At 34.1% G+C, this 25533-nt stretch overlaps 1 protein-coding gene across 14 annotated transcripts in view; it reads right to left on the bottom strand.

Moving 5' to 3' along the window:
• Window positions 1–25533, bottom strand: part of MLLT10 (MLLT10 histone lysine methyltransferase DOT1L cofactor) — a 161278-nt gene that overhangs the window by 30978 nt on the left and 104767 nt on the right. For 10 of the 14 annotated variants that reach the window (XR_004317496.1, XM_032473921.1, XM_032473918.1 and 7 more), the window contains 5 exons: window positions 25071–25323; window positions 21395–21964; window positions 16992–17036; window positions 16112–16144; window positions 9596–9643 (listed from right to left, as the gene is read on the bottom strand). Coding sequence is in view for 13 of the 14 variants with exons in the window: in XM_032473921.1 (XP_032329812.1) it covers window positions 9596–9643; window positions 16112–16144; window positions 16992–17036; window positions 21395–21964; window positions 25071–25323 (949 nt within the window). In the remaining variant the exon portion in view is untranslated. The remainder of the gene's footprint in view (window positions 1–9595; window positions 9644–16111; window positions 16145–16991; window positions 17037–21394; window positions 21965–25070; window positions 25324–25533) is intronic. The other 4 variants (XM_032473931.1, XM_032473923.1, XM_032473924.1 and 1 more) reach the window with 4 other exon arrangements.

Raw genomic sequence — 25533 nt, 5'->3', positions numbered from 1 at the left:
GTCAAATCAGCATCACATCAAGTTGCTTGTTCAGAGTAAATGAATGGAATAGTCGTGAATATTCAACCAAGTAAATGACTAAGCATGATAAGTTATCCCTAACTCCCATGTCAGGAGACTTCACATTCTTTTCTGGAGGTTAATATGGTATGAAAGTAGTTAAAAGTCTAAATCTTGCTCCCGCATACAAATAACCTCTCTGAATCTAATACACGTCATTATAAAGTGAAGATGGTACCAATGATTTCACAGGGCTGGTGCAAGGATTAACTAATAGATGAAAAGCATACACTAATTTATTAGTCTACTGTCTACCATACAGTAATCATTTGATAAATAGTAGCCATAGTATAAAATATAAAGGAGGAATGATATCTATTGTTAAAAGAAGAAGTAGGATAATATATACAATAATAGAAAGCTGCTGTTGTTCATGTTGCCTCAATGTTCCTAGCCTTTGGGGACTAATGAATAAACACTCAGGATATTCTTTATCTTGGCTTTCTCTTTCTAGACTGTAGAACATGTGTCTCTATACGATTAACACATTCACTACTCAGAGAAGGTAAAAAAACTTAGAAAAAAAGTATGTCTTTCTTCTCTGAGACTCTTGGTCATTGATGGAACACAGGTGTTCTTAAATCTCTTCAGGCACATTAACTACTGCTTAGGTTGCTCTATTTTTACAAACAGATGAATAATTTTGTTCATTATGTATTGCTTCTTTTGATCTTACCTATAAAAACAACACATACTCATTATTAAAAATTTTGAATAGATGCAAAAGAAGGGAAAAAAAACAGCCACAAATACTGTTGATATTTTTACATATTTTCAAACTTTCCAGTGCATAGTTTATGGTTTTGCTCTATATAGCTGCCTATATACATAATATAGAATTTTTAATCCTTTAACACTTACCATACATATTATCTGATTTCATTGCACATGTTTTTAGTATCATTTTGATGGAAACAATTGAATATGCAGAGCTGACCTGATTTTACAATATTCTACAAATATTTATGTGCCTAACGTGCCCAGACACAATACTAGCCACTGAAGATGCACTACATTCCTGGAGCTTAAAGTGAAAGAGCCACACATGAATCGCAAATGTTAGTGCTCTGATGAAAAAGCAGGACAAGCTGTATCAGAATATGAGGGGTAACCTAAGGTTAGGAGTACCAAAAAAAGAAAAAAAAAGGAAAAAAAAAGATGAGCAGTACCGGTAGGCCTCTGTGAAGCAGTGACACATAACTGAAAGGAAGTCCTTAGGGACTGTTTCCTTTTTTACCTGCCTAGAATTGTTGCCCATTTCTTTTCCAAATAATACCCTATTTTCCATTAGGTAAGTACCCCACCTCCAATTTCATGCACGTTGGCCCAGGGATGAACATGTGACTCAACCGGAGGCGAACCATCTCTCCTGGGAACTTAACACCTTGAACGCCTACTCACAAGGGCAGAGAATGGTCAAACCTAAGTCAGTTACATAGTAGTAGTATTAGGAACATGTTAGTTCCTCTTCATCTGGTCTTTGAAACTAACTTTATTTCTCACCTCTCAGAGGTTTAGGGTGAGGCTTTTCTATTAAATCTCTAAAATAACTGTCTATATCCCATAAAGTAATTTTTTGCCTGAATTTGACAATCTACTTCTGTGACTTACGTACCATGGACCCTAACCAATACTGCCAGTGTGGCATAATAAGAAAAGAAACAAGATGCTCAAAGATGAAGCTAGAAGCCAACCCAAGAGCCAGCTCAGGTAGAACCTTGCAGGTCATAAAGGGCTTTTCAGCTTCATAGTAATGGAAAGCCATTAAAGCATTTTAACCCAAAAGAGAGTGACCTGATCAGAATTGTATTTGTAAAAGATCACTTGGAATACAATGTGAACAATGCCTTAGAAGACAATAGAAGAGTAGAAAAGGGAGATGACTTAAGGAGCTATTGTAATACTTTAGACAAAAGATTTTAAGTAGCTTAAATTTGGTAAGCATTATGGAGTGAGAAAAGACTGAGCCCCAAGGAATTTCAACACCAAATTAAGATAAATGAGAAGCCACAAGAAAACTAAAAAGAAATAGTCAAAACAGCAGGACAACCAAGTCCAGGGAAGGGGAAGAAGAAGGGAAGGGTAAGTTGGTCATGTAAGATGAAAACTGAAAAATGCCCGCGTGGACTTGGCAATGAAAGCTATTTCTGACCTGAGTGGAGAAGAGAGAGTGAAGTGATTTGAAAAATCAATCAATGGCGAGGATTTGTTTCTGGCAATGAGGCACACTAGACAACCTAAAAACCTTCCTAATTAAAATTACCTAAAAACAAACAGCTGAGTCCACAAGAAAGTAAGAAAAAATCTTAGGGATCAAAACGAGGAGGAAAGCTTTAATAGCTGCCCTAGGGCAGCCAGCCTGTGCCAGGAAACTAGAATCTTGGCTTTAATGCTCACAAGAAAATGGGGTCTCTAATGGAGAGAAAGCTGAAACTGATGAGACTTTGTTTACATAGTTTGGACCTTCCCAGGGGTATACTTTTAGGGGAAAGCTAAACACCATCACTTCCCCATGCCCTCAAAGACCCCCTCCAAAAACACAAAACCCCCAAATCAGAGCATACAAAGGGAGAAAATAGGGATGTTTGTCCCATTTGATCTGAGCTCTGGACAGAGGATGGGAAATCTGCCCTGAGAATTTATACCCACGGCCTTTCCTTCAAATAGGTTTTGGGTTTGAATTTACACCATGTGCCTGCTCTAGCAAATCCCAAACATTAAATTAACATAAGGAAGGGGTCAGGCAGTACTGTCACTTGAGCAGAAGAAAACACAAAACCTCTCTGAAGGAATATATCCTCAACCCAGGCAAGAAAGTAAGTTCGCAATCCAAAATTAGAAAACACGGAAGGAACAATTCCCCTGACCACAAATTAGCAGAAATAAATATTAAGATTTGACCTTCTTCTAAGAACCTTATAAAAAAGAAACAGCAAATAAAGATTATGAAATAAAGGTTTTAAATGATAAAGTACCGACGAGAAGGAACAAAAAAATGTGAGAAAAGAACACCATTCTATATAATAAAAAAGAGGAACCTGGGATATCCTGCTGTGGTAAGTAGAACTCTAAATATGTCCCCCAAGTTTCCCATCTCCTGGTTATTCAATCACACACTAATCTAGATACTGCTCTGAAGAGACTTGGCAGTATGGGCCCAGTGTAATCACATGAGCCCTGAAAAACTGAAGAGGAAGGACAGAAGAGTGGGTGGAAAATGCAGAAGAGAAAGCAAGAGAAATGCGGCAGAAGGGAAGTCAGAGAGATTCTAAGCGTGAAAGGGTTCAACTTATCACTTCTGCTGGCTCTAAGACACAGGGACACATGTGCAAGGATGGAGAGAAGCCTCTAAGAGCAAAGGGAGGCCCTCAGCTGACAGTGAGAAAGGAAATGGTGACCTTGGTCCTACAACTGCAAGAAAAGGACTGGACTCTGCCAACAGCCTGTATGAGCTTGGAAGTGGGTTGTTCCCAGAGTCTCCCGACAATAACAGGTGGCCAACATCCTGATTTCACCCTTGTGAGAATCTCAGCAGAGAAACCAGCTAACCCAGATTTCTGACTGTGTGCTAAGAAATTTGTGTGGTTTTAAGCTGCTAATGTTGTAGTAATTTTCCATGGCAGCAACAGAAAACTAATATATTTGCTGTGTCAGAAAATAAGGAAGCATTAAAAGAATATTGGAGACATATCCAAAGGACATGGAGCCAGCTTAAAGGGACTCCCTAATGTCTAACTGTGAGCAATGTGTTGCATCACAACAAGTGGATTATAACCTGTACAAATCTGTAAGTCCATATTGAAATAAAGTGAAAGTCTGATGAGGAAAGGGATATTTATATCGTCTCACAATTTATTCCACAAAATACCAATTATGAAAGAGAAAAGAAACGTTTTTCATTGGAAAAGTCTGGTTATATGCAATCCGACAAAATGTAACAGAAAAATCACTTCTATGACACCTTGCTCCAAAAAACGTAACCTGAATCTAATAATTAAAAAATAAAATCCAAAATAAATGGCCTAGGGGAGAGGGTATAGCTCAGTGGTAGAGTGCATGCCTAGCATGCATGAAGTCCTGGGCTCAATTCCCAGTATCTTTGTTAAAAATAAATTAAAAATATAATTACCCCCCTCCCAAAATTTAAAAATTAAAAAACAAAACAAAATAACTAGCCTATAACCTTCAAAAATTGAGGGAACTGTCAAAACTTGGATGGCATTGAAGACTAGATGCTAGTAATACGGTGATGTCAAGCTCCTGTTTTTGACAGTTGTACTGTGATTTTGAAGGAGAATATCCTTGTTTCTAAGAAATACAGGGCTGATAGAGCACTATGACTGTAAATTACTCACAAATGGTTGAGGAAGATAAAGCTCTCTATATTATGTTTGCCATTTTTCTGTGTTTAAGATTATTTCAAAATAAACATATTTAGATGTGAGAAAAGAACTAAACATTCTTCAAAACAGGAGAAAAAAAAAAGCCCAAATCAGAGCAGGTCTATTAAAAACACATGTACACACACAAAGAATTTCTAAAATTGAAAAACACATTAATTAGTCAGAAATAATTAACAGAGCATAAAGAAACAACAAGTGAACAAAAAAGATCTAAAGAAAATACACAGATACAGCACAGAGAGATTAAGAAGTGGAAATTATAACAGACGGTAAGAGACATGAAGGACAGAATGAAAGTCTACCAAAAAGTACTGAAGAAAAGAAAAAAAAAAGCAAGAATAATATTTTAAGATATAATGGCTAGAGTTGTGTCCAAAATTGATGAGGGACCTGAATTTTATCAATGAGGAAACATGAGAAGTCCAAAGAAAAACAGAGTCCCACCCAGACACACCACCCGAAGCAAAGAGAAGACGTTAATGAGGGAGCACAGGCAGTCTATGGCTTAGGCTCGCAAGTAGGGATGTGGGGTTAAAAGAGAGTGTGTGTGGGTGTGTGTGTGCTTCAAGAAAAGAGACCAGAGCACATTTAGATAGAGATGAGCAAAGGTAAGTGACAGAGACATAGAGGGTGAGGACACTAAAATGACAAGGTGTCTGAGAGGGCAGAAAAGGATGAGAGCCAGAGCACAAGCAGCAATAGCCTCTGACTGCAGGTGGGACTGTAGAGAGAAAAAAAAGATGAAACAAATCAAGCAGGTTTGCAGACTTGAGTGATGAGAAGATAAAGTTTTTTTCTGGGATATCTAATAAATTGGGGACTGGGAAAGGGGGGAAAGAGTTAAAAAAAAAAAATAAACAACTGTGGCAAAAAGTTTTCTAGAGACATGTACTAATAACATTGCCAAGCAATTTAAATATCACTCAAGGCTAGTATCATGAATCTACAATGATAGGAATCTGTACATAGTGTGACTTTTTTCTCTAGAAACATTTAGCTCAGGTGAAGTATAAAAATATAGGTGGTCAGGTTAATGAAGAAGAGTATTTCATTAAGAAATAAGACACACCTAAATTAGTATCAATCATAAGCGTAGATGAGAAACATGAAGTTCATTACACAGTGATTTTTTTTTTTCTGTTTCTTTAGCTTAAGGAAATTAAAAGGAAAGTTCACTAGGAAAAAAAATTGCCAATTAAAATGAAGAACATAATCTTATTAGATGTGGCAGCCATTAGAACAATTTGCCCTTCTTTAAAGATTTTCTGTGATTTAAATAAAAATATAAAAGTATTGACCACATTCAATTTTAGAAAAGACAAGGAAAAAACTACTCTCAAGCCTGTAATTTTAACATAACCACTGTGATAATTTTGTCTAACATTTTATTTTGTAATTATTTATTTACATTTCTGACTCTTCCAACTAGAATCTGAGAATCCCGAAGACAAGAACTATAAGAAACTGACAGTTCTTTACCATGTATGTATTATTTACGCATAATATATGTACAACTTGTTGTCTGGGTTTGCTGTCTGGGAAAATATATCCTGAATATACTTTTAAGGTGCTAGGTGAACTTCCTAAATATCACTTGATAATCAAACCCAGAAGATGCAGGAAAAAATGTGAGTGTAATTTTTACACTCCACTACGTCTTTTTTTTGGCTATGATAAATAGCTCTGTAAGTCTAGCCTTTTCATACGTCGTACACCATTTTCTTAGGACAATAGTCACTTCTATTTAGTTCTTGTAGGTCCCCCCAGGAAGTGCTTTTTAATAACAGTCCATGTTTTAGAACTCTTTCTTTCTCTTTGATATTTCTAAATTTCCCTATAATGTGTCCAGATGGGGATTTTTTCCTTCAGCACTGTATAGGCTGTTTCAATGTAAGATCTCTTTTTTTTTTTAATTTCTTCAGATTATTTCCTCCTCCCCACTGTTCTCTCTCTCCCTTTCTGGCACTCCCACTATCTGCATTCTACTTCTATCCTCCATATTATTTAGTTTTAGTTTTAGTTTTTTTTCAATATATATAGGTCCTCTCCTTCTTTCTGGGGATTTCCTTAATCTGACCTATCCTGTAATTACTTTATTCCTTGGCTATATGCATTGTGCTATTTATTCCATATACTGTATTCTTAACTTCAACCATATAGTCTTACATACCTAAAATTTCTACTTGTTTCTTTTTAATACTTTCTTTGTTTCAAATTATTATTTTCCCTCATGTCTTTTATATGTTTGTTACACTGATCTGTTTTATCTCCACAGTTCTTTTAGCACTGATCTGGGTAGAAGATCAGATTTTTTATTATTGACAAAATATATTAAAGATTTTTGGTCTCCTAAATCTTTACACACCAAGAAACAACTTTCAACATAAGCTTCCTAATTCCCATTTTGAATGAAAATATTAGTTCCTCCTAAGATTACAAGCATGACAGAGGAAAATCTGACAGGCATAACTCCAAATACTTAGAATATACTATTCTGTCAGGAATAGGTACATATATAAATCCAGAGATCCTGAAATAAAATGACTCTCTGAGTGTGAAATAAGTAATATCAGCCACTTATAGAAACAGCTCACCATAAGATATGGTCTATAACTCCAGGTTTAATTAAGGTGATCTGGACAGTTTCTGTAAACGTATGACTAGACATAATGTTAAAGGAAACTGCAACTCAATGAACTGATTGGACAGAGAAAGAATGTTACCGAGATGGTGATAATCTTTAAACATGATCTAACTGTCCTTATTCTGATGTCAGATTCATTAAGTAAATAACGTTTTCATTAAGTAAGTAACAACTGTGGTTTGTCTCCCCAAGATTACTTTAAGGAAGAATAGGACAAGCAACACTTCACATTCTTGACAGTTTATGTTTTCATCATTAATGACTAAGTGACATTCTTTCCTACCTTTATATCTGAGACATTGGCTTGGGTCAGCCCACCAGACCAACTCTAGGTATACTGACAAAACCAAAAGGAGGCTAATATTTTAATCTGTGAAAGATTTAAGGATCTGAACCAACTCATAACCATGATGAAGAAAGATGAAGTTTGAAAATAATAAATTAGATATAAAAGTCATAGCTAGGAAGCTTCAAAGTAATTAATTAGGAAAAATGTTTAGAAGGTACTACTTGGTGACTGATTCAGTTAGGAGAAGGCAGAGAATAGAATGAGACACACCGACACCCTCTTGACAAGGAGAGGAGATAAATTCTCAGCACACTGAGAATTACAAAAGAAACTACTGTAGCTCAGAAACATAATCTTCACACATATAGTATCATTATTTATTACTCTTATATAATCATTAAAACGTTATTCTGAAATACACTAAAAGGATAAATGTTTTTGTAGGAAACACATTCAAGTTACTACACGTACCTGCAAGTAACAATCATTTCTTTTGAGGGGGAAAAGTATTTTTAAAATTTCTACTAATTTAAAAGTTCATTAATCTGAAATTATGAAGACTATGGGCTTTTTTACATTTACTATTTCTACTTGTTCACATGATGTCTTCCCATCTGTCCACATTCTTTGGTCCATCAAATATTCTTCTCTCACATCTTGATCTTTCTCGTTTTCCTTTCTACCTATTGGGACTTTCCCATCTTCAAACAAACCTGATCCAACTACTTTCTTTTTCTTCTCTATCAACATTTCTCAGCCTTGACCAATCTTGGCATTTCAGTTATTGACTCCTATATAGATTACTTCCAATTCTCCTTCATGCCCAAACTCTAATCTCATCTACCCAACTGCATGCTGAACAACTCTGCCTAAACACCTTGTTGGTAAATGAATACCTATCCCCAGCTATCATCAGTCTATTGACAATTACTTATCAGCTCATTATTTCCCATCAGTCTGACTTCTATTATCCTCATTCAGGCTTCCAACACATTTGGCTAGATTATATTAAAAAATCTCATTGGTTTCTCTGTTCCAGCATTAGCTCCCTTTTAATCTTTTATGCTACAGCCAGATGAATATTCCTAAACAATCAGTTTTATCTTTTTTCCCAGCTCCAATACCAACTACTTTCAACTCCTTTGCCTAATATCTAGAGCTATTATTTTTCATATAATTCATATCAACTGGCAATATCACCATCACTTTAAACAGCCTGTGCATTCTCATTTGTGTGTCACTGTTTGTGCTGTATTCTATTCCTGGCATTGGGAGTTTACCCTGATCCTTATCTCCAAATAGCTAAATTCTACATGTTCCTTAAACATCAGGTAAAATGTTACATCCTCTGCACATCTTATTCCCTCAGTTGAAAGTAGTTTTTCCTAACCTTGACTCTTAGTATACTGTATGTAGATCATTAAAGAAGTTATAACTACATATCTTCAAATTGTTACTTATATATCCATTTTTCTTCCTTTTATGGTTTTATGTTCCCTAAAGGGCAGGATCCATATGCAGTATATACCTATTTCCCCAAAGCAACTAACCAGGATCTTAGACACAGAAGGAACTTAATGTATACTTATCAAATGAAAAATAGCCAAGATATTAGCTTACTCTTGAGAAGGAACATTTCATATTGCAGGTAATCACAGCCTGCAAGATTATTTTGATTAATATGTGAAACTGAGGTTTTCAGGAGAGAGAGAGGGTGGAGTGGATGCATACATTAATTAGTTGAGTGTAGTGGATTCAGAATACACATGCTCACTCTCAACTGACCCATAAGTATTAGAGAGATACATGACAGAATTAGAGAATTATTATAAATCATAAACTGCAATCTCAGATTCTTCTTTCTTGCAGTGAGACAGAAGGGTCGAAGATGTAGAAAATGGTCTTTATAAAAAATCAAAGACCTAGGCGTCTAAACCCTGACAGATAAACAGTTTCAGGAACCCTAAAACCCATCCTGCCATGACTTAAGCAATATAATGAATCCAAGCAAGTACAACAATAAGAACATAATAAAATACTCCATCCCACCAATCATCCAAAATTATGGGAAATGCCTTTTAGTCATCATTTCTGTGACTACAGATTTCTAACACTGCTTTACAAGGGAAGACTTCCAAGCTACATTTGGACTAATTTAACACTATTACCTTTAGAACCATGCTTAAGTTTGGTACATACCTATGAATTTAAGTTCCTGCTTTGTTAGTGTAGAACTGTCATCTCTGTCTAAAGAAAAGACACACTTTAATTTTGAATCTTTAACAACCAGTTCCTAAAAACTACCACGATAAACAAGTTGAGGAACTATGAGGAACACTGTGAGGAGGAAAATCAGCAGTATTCAAATCCAAAAAGAGAAATTTCTTAAGTCATTATAAATTTATTTATTTTTTAACTAAAATAAAAAGATAGCACCCTAACTGGAGATATTATTAATGGCATTACAATTTAATTAATTTTAAAGTAATTCTTATAAATTCATTTCCATTTATACTAATTTCTTCATTCAGTAAGAACTTTTCAGGTTCTGTTTCAATGAGATGGTTATAAATTCACTTTGCTTTATAAGTAGTCAACATGCTTACTGAAAATTACTTTTTCTCCCCAGTGGCTGATTCACCGTCCAAATGTTAATATCCTTCTGTGTTTACCACTTCAGAGTCTTCGAAGCTTATCTTTCAGGAACTTACAGAGATCCCAGAGACAAAGTAGCCTGGACGCTTTAAAATGGAAAAATTCTTACTGTCTTATCTACAGTATAGGTCTTGTACTACACTTAGCAAGGCTATACAGTATTAGTCAAATTCTTTCCTACACAAGAATAAATACTGAAACAGTAGTACTTGTTGTATGTGAGATGTAACAATTTATTACATAAAAATAAAGAACATACAACTAATTGAGTAAGAAGGAAAAACAAGTGTTCTGTGGTTAAAAATAAATTAGATCTAAAATGTTCCAGGATCAACTGTTCTCAATTTCCACACTGTTCACAGTGACAACTCATCCCATCAGTAATATCTCATCACACACAGTGAATTTCAAATGATTATACAGATAGACTGCAGAACTATTCTGCCTGAGAATTACTCATCTCTGTTCTTATATCCATACCTCAATTCTTTCCTGAAATGAAAAGGGGACACACATGAAGAATAAAAATGTAGTTTCCTACTAACTATTATGAAAAAATCTGAGTAGGACCCCATTCTTAAGGAAGAATGTTCACGCCCCTAAAATCAATTAGTGTTCATATTCTCCTCAATCCTGTAGCAGGTATCTATGAATAATTGGTTGACATTACTTGGCCTTCTCTACCAAATGAGATTTGTTTAATGAGTACGGTCATGACAAATTATAAGCACCATAATTAAAGGAAATTTAAAAGCACAGTAAATGGGTCACAGAAATCAATTAGCAATATACTGTGGTGAAAACACATCTGAGCTCTTTAGCTACTTTAATCTACTATTTCAAAATTATATTAAAAGTGAGAGTGGCCAAGACAAACAGCTGAAGCAACTCCATTACTGCAGCAAGAAGCAAGTTCCTACTCTGACAGAAACAAGACTGCCTAATGCAAAGTTTAATTTTCAAAGAAAATGAACACATTACCAAGAATACATAAAAGCTATTCAAGGACTGTGTAGTAACTGACAACATTTATTCATTCAACATCCATGGAGAACTGAAGTTCATTAGGTTGTGGGGAATGAATCTGGAACTCAAGAAAAATTCCACACTAGAGGCATAGATTTGGCAATCTAATGAATATAGAGGACAGCTGAAACTGTATGTATGTATATTTTCCAATGGAATATGCACGGGATAAGAAGTAAAAAAGTAGAGAAGCAGATACTGGGAATAAAATAATTAGGGAGAAATCATAAAAGATACTGTCATACTCTTCAGAAAGACACTGCTGAAAAGGCCTACTTTCAAAAAAAAAGATCTGAACTCAATCATCGAACTTTCTACCTTAAGAAATTAGAAAAAAGAGCAAACTAAACACAAAGCAAGCAGAAGGAAGGGAGAAATAAACAGCAGAAATAGAACAAATGAACAGGAAAACTACAAGAAAATGAATGAAATCGTAAATTGCTTTAAAAGAACAAAATTGCCAAATTTTGGACTGACAAAGGAAAAAGGAGAGAAGACTCAAATGACTACTAAGAATAAAAATAAAAAGGAGATATTACCACCCACCTCACGCCCTCAAAAAAAAAAAAGATAATAAAGAAAATATTATGAATAATTGTATGCCAAAAAATTTTTAAATGCAGATAAAATGAGCAAATTCTTAAAAACATTCAAACTTCAAAAACTGATGCAAGAAGATACAGATACATTTTTCTCCAAAAAAATATACAATGGCCAATAAGAACACGAAAAGATGCTAATTTACTAGTCATAAAAGATAAGGGAAATGCAACTCGAAACCACAATGAGATACCACTTCATACCCATTTGGATAACTATGAAAAAAAAAAAACCAACAAAAGAGAATATAACAAGTCTTGGTGAAGCGGAAGTTGGAACCTCATATTCTGCTAATGGGAATGTAAAATAGTGCAGCTGTTGTGGAAAAGAGTTTTGCAGTTCCTCAAAAAGTTACACACAGAGTTACCATGATGACCAGCACATCTGCTCTTAGGTCATACACTCTGAACAAATAGAAACATATTTTCACATAAAAACTTGCATGGGAATGTTCACAGCAGATTCATTCATATTAGTCAAGAAGTGGAAACAACTCAAATGTCCATCAACTGAAGATTGGACAAACCAAATGTGGTCTATCTGCACAATGTGTATTATCCAGTCATTAAAAAAAAAAGAATGAAGTGCTGATACATGCTACAATATAGATAAAACCTATGCTTAAATATGGAAAACATCATGCTAAGTAAGAGGAACCAGAAACAAATCTCTCTATATGAAATGTCAAAAATACACAAATCCATAGAGACAGAAAGTAGATTATTGACTGTCAAGGTATGGAGGAGAGGGGAATATACTGGGATGTATGTAATTTATTGTGGGACTGATAAAAATGTTCTGGCATTAGATAGTGGTTACAGTTGACCCTTGAGCAACACGGGTTTGAATTGCATGGGTCCAGTTATATATTAATTGTTTTCAGCAGTAAATACTGCAGTACTACATGATCCTAGTTTGGCTGAATCCATGGATGCGAAACGATATGAAGGAAACTTGTTTATGAAGGGTCAACTATAAAATACTCGTGAATTTTTCAAATGTGCAGGGGGTCAGGGTTCCTAACCCCCAAGTAATTCAAGGGCCAATTGTGTATCAAAAACCTCTGAATTATATACTCTTAAGCAGTTAAAACTGTAATTTTTATTTGTATAAGTTTTATTTCATTAAAAAATTGGAGGGAAAAGATAAGATACTGGAGAATTAGAACGAGAACCATTTGCTCTGAAAAAGGAGAAGGAAGTATGAAAGTGAAATAAAGGAGTATAATCTTATGCATACATGCAAAGCAATTAAAGCAAAGGAACGATAAACACAAAATTCAGGACAGCAGTTAACCACTAGGAATGCAACAGTGAAGAGCATGCACTAAATTCAACAGTGCTGGTAACATTCTATTTCTTAAAGTGGTGGTAATTCCTGAGTTTTCATTTTATAAGTGTGTGCTACATAATTTATATATACTGCTTTTAATGTAGCAAATATTTCATAATAAAAGTTGAAAAGGGATCTATAAAAATATGGCAAAATATGAATAGGGGCATATCTGTAATAAATCCATGATGTCTGTACCTTTCTATAAATTTGAAGCATGTTTATAATTGAGAAGTAAAATAAAAACTGTAACTACCATACAATCTGGTAACTGCACTTCTGGGTAAAATAAAGGGAAGGGAGGGAAGGGACGCAGAGAGAGAAGAAGGGAGGGAGGAAGGATTATTTGGGTGGGGAAAAATAAAAGATACCTGAAAGTAAATGTGTGATAATTAGACTGGTCCACCCAAACAACTGAGGATAAGCTCTACATTTCTAGATATTTAATTTAGATACACTTGTGTAGTGGATTTTTTTCTCGATAAATATAGCACCTGTACTTTCATCTTACAGAGTTTTAAGCGCAGGGGAAAGCTTGTGTGCCCTTCAAGGCCACCATGCACAGAATCATGTGAATCCAAGCCTGAGTCTCGACTCTGACTGAGCTGCTGCTGCACCAGAGGCAAGAGGACCTAATCTTCAGCTGCTCAGCGGCCCACACCCCTAGCTCCAAGTTGTTTCAACTGTTCAAGGGTCAACTGTATCTGATAAGGGGTTAATAAATATCCAAAATATATAAAGAACTCCTACAATTTAAGGGGTGGGGGAGCAATCCGATTAAAAAATGGGCAGAGGATCTGAAAATTTTTCCAAAGAATACAGATGACTACCACAGATGCATGAAAAGATGCTCGACATCATTAATCACCAGGGAAATGCAGATCAAAGTCACAACAAGATAACGACGCACATCTGTAAGAATAGCTATTACCAAAAAATATAAAAAATAAAAAATATTGGTCAGAATGTGGAGAAAAGAGAACACTTGTTGGTGGGAATATAAATTGGTGTGTCCATGATGGAAAAGAGTTTGGAGTTTCCTTTAAAAAAAAAAAAATCCTACCATATGGATCGGCAATTCCACCTCTGGGTATTTAACCAAAGAAAACAAAAATGCTAATTCAAAAAGATACATGTACCACCATATTCACTGTGGCATTATTCATAACAACCAATACATGGAAACAACCTAAATGTCCATCAACGGATGAACAGATAAAGAAACTGTGGTAATGTATACACGCGCACACACACATATGGTGGGGAGGGGTATTCAACCATAAAAAAGAAAAGAATCTTGCCTTTTGAAACAACATGGATGGACCTTGAGGTCATTATGCTAAGTTAAGTAAGTCAGACAGAAAAAGATAAATACCTAAATACCATATGATCTCATTTACATGTGAAATCTTTAAAATAAAAACAAACTTATGGACCTCATGGATGTAGAGAGCAGACTGGTGGTTGCCTAAGGCGGGCTGGGGGACAGGGGATGGCTGGAATGGGTGATGGGGTCAAAAGTACAAACTTGTTTATAAAATAAATAATTAAAAAAAAAATATGCAAGTCTATTACTTATTCCATTTCTCTATATTATGTGACTAGGAATACCCAAGTTACCTGACTGCACTGTTACAGAGTTCTCTCTCAAACACAATCTTGTATAACTCAAAATTTTACAGAAAACCTGTGTTGATTATATTAATCCCATGCCATTAATTTCATTCACCCATGCAGAGAAACATGACAACTGTTCCATTAAATTAATACAACCCAGTACTTTTGTTAGTTAATAACACAGCAAAGGATTTATGTGGCTCCCCAATCTTTTTTTTTTTTAACTCCAAGTACACTTTTCAAACTGTGATCATGTCTCCAAATTCTAAAACTCCAAAATTAAAGAGCAAGTCTAAATTTACCTATGCAAACTGAAAACGATGTTAAATCTCTTCAGTTTTTATACTTTCTTACCAAAGAACGGTAACAAGTTTGGTTTATTTTTAAGAATGCTAATTACTTTTCTTTTAGATACCTAATATTCAAGAGTTCATTGTTATCTGGAGTATTCATCCTAAGACTCTGCAGTTCCAGGTTATACATGGAAGGAAAAGTTATAAAAAAAAATGTACCCATTAATAAAATGCTCATTATGGGTTCCCATCCTACCACCCCACCACCATCAGATCAACAGTGTCCATGCCTGCTCATCACACCATTGTTTCCTGCTGGCTATAGATTTGTAAACATCCGACAATATAATCCAAACACAATGTAAATCGATTGCAAATTAAACTACATTAGCAAAATATGCATGATTTCATAAACTTAATGAGAATGTGTTAGGATAACTGCTTGGAATCATACAAACGATCTTGAACAAATAAGAGATATGTCAGTTAATAACTAAAAAAGAAAATCAACAAAGATGACACTACATTCATAAGAGGTTTTTTTGGACACCAGAGACCTAAGAAAAGTTTTTCGAACTGAAGAAACTCTCATTTTTGCAAAAATAATCTTCATTATATCTTAAAAGTTAAAAAACGATAGCATTTGCCTTAAATCCTGATTTCAGAACCCAATCCTAGAGTAGCAGAAGGTGCAACTTCCCTATAAAAATCTGGTCCCAAATTATGCATAACATAAAAGGCTATCTTCTGTTTATTCACCAAATGGATAGAGAGGTAGAAAAAAAGTACTCCATACGTTATTTTTTTTTTTATTCCAAAAATAAGATTCAAGTTCCCTGTTGTGGAAGAAAACAGCAAATTCCTGACGTAAGTACCAATTACTAACTGCACTGGGAAGAGAGAGCTCAAAAGAACGTGAAAAAACCATTTGCAAAAAAAGAGAAAAGACTTTAACAAAGTTAAAACAACACTATCACCATTCTGTCTTACAAAGAGACAATAAAAGCCCAACTGATGAACTATATTGACCTACTACTCTCCTGTAGGCAAATTTTCACTAAAGTGCTGAACAACTGACCCAGAGCTGGATTTCATCTCATCAATAGAACATGCAAGCTTTCAAATGGGATTTTCTGTAAAAGGAAACCTTTGTAATAAATGAACCACCAGAGAAGAGTCTAATAAAACTTACCATTGTGTATTGCATTCAGCAACTCTGAGAAAGCTTTTAAGTAAGGAAAAAAGGACTTCAGGTTAAGATCATTCTCAAACACACAAAAAGAAATACACAGGCATAGACCGAATCAGTATAATAAAATCTCAATAAGTCTATCATGTATCATTGCTTAAATCATTAAAGCTTCAAGCGTGGCTCAATTTTTACACGTTATAAATTTCTAAATATTGCACTTCATCTGCCAATATATTACCTACTAAATTAAATATGTCAGATATATTGTCATAATGATGACAAATTTCCTTAGTCATAAATATGTATGTAAAATTACTCTAAAAAGACATTTTGCAGTCCATGTAATGTCTTTCTTGCTGAAAATCAGTATCTGTAAGATACAATTCTGTATAGGTAAATCCACCTTTGGTCATACTTAGTAATACATATTATAATGAAAAACCTCACTTTATCACCTAATCTGATCAAACGTTCTCATTTCCTAGACTTTAATACAATAGTCTCAACAAATGGAGAGGTCTAAGCAAAAAAGCTTCTAACAGCAATGTAAAAATATTAACATTAAGATTAGTGAAAACCAAAACACTGAAAATATTACTTCATTAGAAAACAGAAATCGCAATTCTGCAATGGAAGCATCATGTTAAAAGGCCAGCAATCATCAAAATTTGGTCACAATCTGACTGTAATATGGACCCTGAAGACAAGACAAAGCAGCAAATTACGCTATCTTTGTAGAAGAAAGAAATCTATTCAATTAAGAACCAACTACATTTAAGAAAATTAAAATTTAAAGGTTCAGAGGTGGCACAATTTACTAGAAAAAGCACTAGAGTAGGAATCAAAAAGTCTGGGTTACCAACCCAGTTCGACAACTTACTAGTTGTTGGACAAGCTCCATCATGCCGATACTGCATGGAAATTTCTGTTGGGAAGGAGGAGAAAGGAAATCAGCAAAGTTGCCAGTGACTCAAGGGTAGAAAAGAACAGAAAAATAGGAAAACATTCACCTAAAAGTCTAGCTGAGAAGGGCAAATAGAACTGCAGCAATAGAAATTATAAGCCAGTAATTGGGAAGTGAGGGGTAGGAGGACCAAACATGATGGAATTCTCACATACCTTCACAGGACAGTGTGGGAATATGTGTGTGCATACGTGTGTGCAAAGAATGCAGAAAAGACCTAAGTGCTTACAAATGACTCTGCATAGCAAATGTCTACGGGTAAATGGATTCACTACCATGAGGAAGTAGAGTTAGGCAATGTGATAAACTAGTATGTTTTACATAATTCATTAGATGAGAAGTGTATCAAAAACATTTGAATGCTATATTCAGTTAGAAATTACAGTTTAATTATGAAAATTATTTAGTTTATATCTGATCAGAACTCCATTATGACAAACATAATGGTATAAAACTCATTAAACAACACTCAGCTTACTTCCTTGTACCTTTCATTTTTGATAATGATAATGAATGAATAAGCCATTACTCTTATTATTACTCCACCCAAACGAGAGAATGAACAGAGGGTGACATGAGGCGAAAGAACACTGGTAAAAGCAAAATATGCTTGGAAAATGGGAAATAAATCTCTGTATGACATTTCAAAGGAAAAAATGATTGCTAAAACAAGGACTAACGCTGTGACTCAAAAGACCTGGCCTGCTAATCCTGGAAATAACTGGTATTCCCTTGTGGCTAACACTATTGCCAAATTTTTTTTAAGGAAAGATATCTGGAAATTCTCTGGATATTACTTAAGCAAAATCATGACCTCTAGGAACCACATGTACAACAGAGCCTTCCAGGCAACCCCTACTCACACATTTACCCACATATGTACCTCAGAAGCCAAGTCTAATCACTGGCCCACTTTGAATAACTTGAAATGAAGAAGAAAGATAAAGCAAGATAGAGCAAGCCAGCACTCACTTCCAACAACTGTACTGTTAAAAGAGCCTGACATTAGATACTGCTTTAAAATAAAAAAATCAAACATTTAGACCAGTTTAGTTTAAGTCCTTTCCAGATGACCCTCGAAAAAGAGTCATGGTGGGAGAATCTGTCACCTTAACGCTTCATTAACAAATGCAATACGAGTCAGATATTAAAAGGAAGTTAGGGCTACTGAAGAGATTGACGTGTTACATTATAGAGAAATGGTAGCTGTTTGGAATGGTGCTGAAAAATAATCAAAGGACACTCACAACAGCAGGGTATTCTCAATGGGGGAAAAAACCAGAATATGGCTATTTTGGTTTTTGACATATTACTTTTATAGAAACACAGTCATGATATAGGGCCAACAAATTTTCAGAACCACAAAGACCAAAACAAAATCAAGGGGTTTTCTAAGAAAGCAAATTCCAAGGTATATCCTGGTCTTAATTTAGCAGCATCCAATATCCTTTATGATTTTCATTTATAACCCAATATAATCAATGTATATAAAATCATGAACCTGAATCATTAAGATAAATGTGAATTATATTTTAAAAGTATATTTACAGTTCTATATTAGTAACTATACTCTTATGAGTTTACTGAATTAATATTTTATCTTTATGATTCCCTTATTTGTTTACAGAATCACTCTATTTCTAATTGAAATATTTTACCTGGTAAAGGCTTCTCAGTTTCACTTCAGCAACATAAATAGATGACATAAATAGGGATATATTTAACAAGATCCTCTTCATAGTTATACAGACTCAAGCTAAATTTTCATACCTTCACATTTCAGTAGAAGCCAGAAGAAACTTCAACTGAAGTGATCTATTCACATTAATAACTCATCTCTGTGAAATCTGTAAGAATAGAGTCACAACCAAAGGAGTGCCTTTCCAGAATTTTCTCTTGTAGCATTTATCACCACTAAAGAATTCCATCACTGAAACAGATTTCAGGTATCTTCACTGAGAAAGGTACGGCAGCATTCTATTAATGAGCTAGAGACTAAGATTTTTAAAAACAGGGAACCATATACTTTGAAAGGACAGAGCACACGTCCAAAGAAAAGGAATTATTGCTAAACCATCAACTCTTATCATTTAACTAATACCAGATTTTTCTCAGAGAAAATAACAAGATGTTGATTTTTGTGATGAAAAAAATCCTAACTTTCACTTTAGTAAATCATATACTCTCCTATTGTGGTTGAGATAAACAGGAAAATGGAAAAGGACAAACACAGCTTGTCAACTCTTCCAAAATTTTCAATGTTTTCAAAGTCCTAATTTTTGAAGTTTCAAAAAAACAGGTGCCTACATCTTAAGATCGCAAAAGAGTATATGCAGGAAAGAATTCAAACAAAAGTTTAATATAATCTACAAGCCAAAACTTACAACCTTCAATAGTCACTAGATATTACTTATCTGATTATTGTGCTACTTGCTGAAAATAGGTGTGAACCAAATTTTTTTCTGAGGAAATTTGTCTAAATTTATTTTTTGGTGACTTGGGTTTAATGGCTAATTGCTAACTCTTCTGGTCTCAAAGGAAATATATAAATAAAATGTATATTCAAGTGTGCAATATATTAAAATCTTTTCAATGAACTTCCTTCTCACTACAATTTATTTTTTTTCCTTAAAACAATGTTTTCTCAACCAAGGGCAATACTGCCACCCCCTCCCAACCTGAACACTTTTTGATTATCACTAGGGGTGATGGAATCTTCGGTGCTATTGGCATCCAGTGGGTACGGTCTCGGAATCCTGATAAACATCCTACAAGGCACAGGACAGCACTGCACAACAAAGAATTAGCCCAACTACAATGTCAACAGTGCCGAGACTGAGGAACATTGCTCTAAACCATCTGTAATGCTACTAATGAAACAATCCTTCCAGTTTCCACTCATTTCTCAAAAAAAAAAACAAAGAAACAAACAAAAAAACTTGTCAAACGGGTCCACCACAGGCATTGAAGCTAGCTATGAGAAATAAAAAGAGAAAGAAATCCCTGGCCTTGTAATCTTGGGCAACTTATTTTACCTGAGCCTCAGTTTTATCAGCTGTAAAATAGGGGCATTAATAGCCCTTCATAAAACTGTTCTGAGAATTAAACAAAACAATACAAAGCACTTAACAGACCCTGACACAAAATAAATGGTAGTTAATAGTTATTTTTTAAACATCTAACCTTTACACATGCTCCTTTCTCTCTTATAATGGCCTTTCTTGTGTTTACTTACTGAAATTAATATCTGCACAACTATAAAAGAACCCAAAATTTTATTTTCATAAAATACACATGAACATTCTTCATTTAAATAGTTTATCATTTTTCTACCTAAAAACATGTATCTTACAATTTTTAAACATTGGAAATAATGCCTGTACTATAAAGTGCAGGTAAATGAAGCATTCCAAGGTTGTGAATAACAACATATACATAAATTCATTCAATACTGTATGATATCACTTATATGTAGAATCTAAAAAACACAACAAACTACAGAATATAACAAAAAAGGAAACAGACTCACAGATATAGAGAACAAACTAGTGGTGGTGGTGGAGGCAAGGGCAATAGAGGAGTAGGGGTGGGAGGTACAAACTTGGATGCTAAAACATGTTTCACAGGGAATATAGCCAACATTTTATAATAACTATAAATGGAGTGTAACCTTTAAAAATTATATAAAAAGATTTTTAAAAATTCATTCATACTATAATAAAGATAATGGTAAAAAAAAAATGGTGAACACAGTTGAAAAAAAAGAATAAAAAAAAAGAAAGAAAACAAAAAGAATATAAATCATTTCAGGTACCTCCTGAAGTAAAATGTGATTTTTAAAGTTCATAAATTTAAATCAATTGTCACTGACTGAAAAATATTCCAGACTGAGTTAATTCAAGCAGATTTTGTGTGAGGAACTGTCGAGAAAATGAAGACTAATTGAAGTTTAGATAAAGGAAGACCAAAAACAAATACCAATCAAAAACAGTGCAAAACCACTCACACTTTAATTGTGAATTCTGAGTTGATTTTAAAAATAGTATGCAAAGAAAGAAAACACAAAAATGGGAAATTAATTCTAGATGTTTCATAAGAAATGAATGACCAATAAATGATTTAGTCTATATTTAGTAAAGTAACATCGGATTAGTGCCAAATATCTTTTCCAAATACCAAATTGTATTTCTAAGATCATTAACACTTTTTTTTTCCATTAAGATAATTAAAGGTCACTTAGCAACTCACAGTATTACCATAATGATAGCTTAAAATCAATCTGCTTGGTAAGAAGGGAGGAAACAAGGGACAACGCCTACCTGAACCAAGTGGAGAGGAGCCCACACTAAGGCTCTGGACGCTCCCATTCCTGAGCGGCGTGGGGGATTTCTGGAGACTAGAGCTGGTTACACTTCCTGCAGCTGATGCTACAGATGACGTTGGTGAAGCAGAAGAAACTGAGAGATGAGAAACATTCTCTTGATTTTTGTTTCCTTTGGGTCTACCAGGCCCATGCTTACTTTGCTTATTTCCTTTTCTTTTCTTTTCTTTTACAGTTTCTTCTTCTATGCCAGAAGTTTGAGCCCGCTTATATCCTGCTGTAGGAAGGCTGGAATTACCCAAATCTCCAGGTGAATTTTCAAAGCTTTTAGGCTGTGAAATAACAGCTGAGGTTGAAGGAAGACCAATTATGGAACTAAAACTATTTACCCCCCCTTCCTGGCTTCCAGACTCTCCTTTATGTACATCTTTGGTTGATGATGACTGTTGGGAGTGAGTGTAACTGTCATTACGCAGATCTGAGTCTGTAAAGCTCAAGAAATCCTGGGGAGACTGTACTGAACTTCCCGAAGATGATTTTACACTGCCTGGAGTTCCTGAAAAACTGCCTGTAGTAGGGGAAAAAAAAAAATGGGGTAGGAAAAGAAAAAATTGGATGCGAAAGTTCCCATGAGCAGTAAAAATGATACAATCATCAAAAAGAAAGGATGAAAAAAACTGTAAAACTTAGGACATCAGTATGTAACAAAGCCAGATTTTTTAAAAGGTTACTACTAAAATCAAATTTATCTATAAATTTATCTATAAAAATGCCTGTTATTTTATAGTTATTAAACTGAATAATAATTGACTTACAAGCTATTACTTACACAGATACCAAGATGTAATAAGATATGCTTTGTTTAACCTAACTTTCACCATGGCAGCATTCCTCAGTTCTCCCCCAATGCCCTGTTTATGCTTGAGGAAGGACTGAAGTCTCAAGGAGACTTTGAAAAAACTATGACTAAACTCTGAATGGCTTGGGGAATTTTCTTTTTCAATTACTGAAGATCATTATAAATGCACCCAACATACAGTAAGAACCAAATGATGTTGCTTAAGTCGTTAAGTTCTGAGTTTTAACTTCAAGATAATGTTGGCGAATGTTATCATTCAGCTATATCTACCCCAGCAAAACATGGGTTTGACAGAATGATGATGATCACACGGAACCTAATCTATACACCTCATATTTTCCCAGTACACTTCCACGGAGCTGCATAAAGAGTCCAGCCACTAACATTCTGCTACTGCTTTATGAAAGTAAAATCATAAGAAAGGCACTGTTCATGAATCTTTCACAACTGCTTATTCTCTCACTACTCTTCAGTTAAAGGCTACCAGTAGCCCACTGTGTCATTATGCCATATAAGAACCTCTTATATACCTGGTAAAAAATAACATGGCTGTAATCAAACAACAGTTCGGACCACCATCCCACTTCACCAAACCCTCTCATCATGCCTGCCAAATGACGTAACAAGTGTTTACAGTTTTGACCACACATCTAATGTGTTTCATAAAACTAAACTATCATATTTTTAACTAATGTATTTAGAAACAAAAGCTCAAAATAATGTGTTCTGTTGCAGTAGAAAGGAAATTTCAACCTAACTGTTAAATTTTATTGCAGAGCACATTCATTAAGTAATTACACATAAATGCAACTAAACATTTACAAAGATGTTCCTCACACGCAAGAAATGATTTCTTTTTAACTAAAGCCTCGAGGTTCTGATTTTTAAATTTTAAGCTCTTCTGAAATGGCTCATTAAAGAAACATTAATAGTTGTAAATTTTAACTCTTTCAAGAAAGTATCAGTCTTACTTATTTACAAAATTATTTGTACCTATGTGAGCATTTTCAGACCTATATATAAAAAACACATATTAAGAAGCAATTTACATTACATCAATCATTTAAGGATAACTGCAATTTGCCACTTAATTAGCAACTATAAAGAAGTTCTTTATTATCCATTCTGATCTGTCACCATCTGTCTTCTTTCTGCATATTTTTGTTTTTACAGCTGGTGTTAAAAACTCACTATCATGTGGCGAATACTTTAAAACATTCAGTATATGCAATATTTTAAAGGTAAATTTTATACAATTCACATACTACTTGCAATGAAAAAAAACCTAATTACCCTAAAGGCCCTATCTTTAAATTTCAACTTTTAAAAATTTTATAGATTATTACCTCAGATATGAAAACATAACACATTCTCTGCTATATCTTAACAGAGACAGGGAAAGATTCTCCAATGTTGTGAAGTTTAAGAAAATGAGAGCTTTGTTTTCTAAATGGATTAGTACTTCAAAGATAAAATGAAAAACTCAAAAATACAATTTTAACAGTACAAAATAAGCTTAATTATAGAGAAGAGATAACTGAGTTTCTGCCAATCACAGTCAAAATGTGAATGAAGTTACATTAAAAATTAGTTTTACCATTTATTTTCCAAAGTAGCATAAAAATACAAATAAAAATTTATTAAAAATAAAATAGCAGATTTGGCATTTTATTTATTTTCTACTTGTCTAATTTTTTGTAATATAAGATTGAAAAAAAAAATCTAGGACTTGAAAATCTTGAAGCCCAAAATAGCTTAGTTTAAAATATATGCATATACTTTTTAATAAGAGGTCAGCAGACTAAGCAATACATATTAAAATTACATCCTGGTAGATTTTGGATATAATTTTTATTATTACCAAAGGGCTTGAACAGGGTAAAGGTAAAGAAAAGAACAACTTTTTTCCCTTCATTTACTCCTAGGGAACAAAGGGAGAGCTGAATGGAAAGAGAGGCATTTATTATATACTTCACTAATATATTTGTCTCCAACACTTAACATTTCTCAAAATATTTATGTTCAGATTAAAAATTACACAAAGTAAAAACCTTGAACATGGGGCTAATATATTCCAAAGTTTAGGTGAGTTATTTTGTTCTCTACGAAGAGTTGCCATATTTAAAAGATAGCACACCTAGTTAATTTTGAATTTCAGTTACACAACAAAATATTTTTCAGTATAAGTATATCCCAAATAAATGCATGGGACATATTTAAAAAATTATTTGTTTATTAACTGAAATTCAAAATCAACTTGGCATCCTGTACATATAGTAGCCATAATAACCAAAAGATACATAGGCTGAGCAAAATTCTACTTTAAACTTCAAGTTTTATAATAAATGCATTAATAATCAACAACTATTAGTTACTGAAAACTATTTAGCTCCCCTAAAAATTACTGAGTACTTCCTCCCCGTACTAAAAATATATACTTGAACAGTTTTAGTGTTTAACTACGAAAGATAAAATAAAAACTTATAAAAAAGACTGACTTTTCTATTAAGCAGAACAGAAAGAAAAACTCCAGCTTTTACTGTTTTTCTCCCCAAACTTAAACTTTATTCCACATCTATTTAAACATTTAAAAAGTTACAGTTCAACTCTGGAAGCCATATCATAACACAAAAAGAAAGCAAAGGTCCCAGAAACATTTTAAGAAGGAATACTAGACTTTGAATTAATCTTACTATAGCAACTAATCTTAAAATAATCTCCAATTATCTGTTAGTTACAGGTAAAAAATAAATTATTTTACAAAACTTAACTACTATAAGAACAAGTATTTTAACTAAAACATCGTAATTAATACCTTGCTGGAAAGGACTAGCTGCTGACACAGTCGTCCCTGGATTTCTTCCACCAGGCTTTCTTCCCCTTTGACCTGAGCTGTGAGCTGAAGATTTCTTCCCTTTGCCCTCTGACCCTCTAGCCTCAGAAACATCTTTTGCACTAGTTGTGTGCGCAGAGACTTCCTGGAAATTTGCATTTGTAAATCGTGCTGCAGTATCTTCCAAGCGCTTCAATGATCCAGATATAGAATTGCTGCTAGTGCTTGTGTAAGTCTAACATTTTAATTGAGAAAGGAAGTAAAAGGGAAAAGAACTGATTACATTTTGGCTACAGAAAAAAAAAAAAAGAAAGAGATGGCATATTAATAATAAATAATTATTGGATTTGTAAGGTAAATATATAGTTTCAGTTATAAAAATAAGTCAGCCTGCCTAAGAAAATCATGTAAAAACAGTTTATTTTAGGGTTGAGTGCAAATATTT

Source organism: Camelus ferus, chromosome 35, assembly GCF_009834535.1.
Source record: "Camelus ferus isolate YT-003-E chromosome 35, BCGSAC_Cfer_1.0, whole genome shotgun sequence".
Taxonomy (NCBI): Eukaryota; Metazoa; Chordata; class Mammalia; order Artiodactyla; family Camelidae; genus Camelus; species Camelus ferus.
The sequence above is the reverse complement of the archived record's forward strand: the minus strand, read 5'-3'. Positions and strand labels throughout refer to the sequence as shown.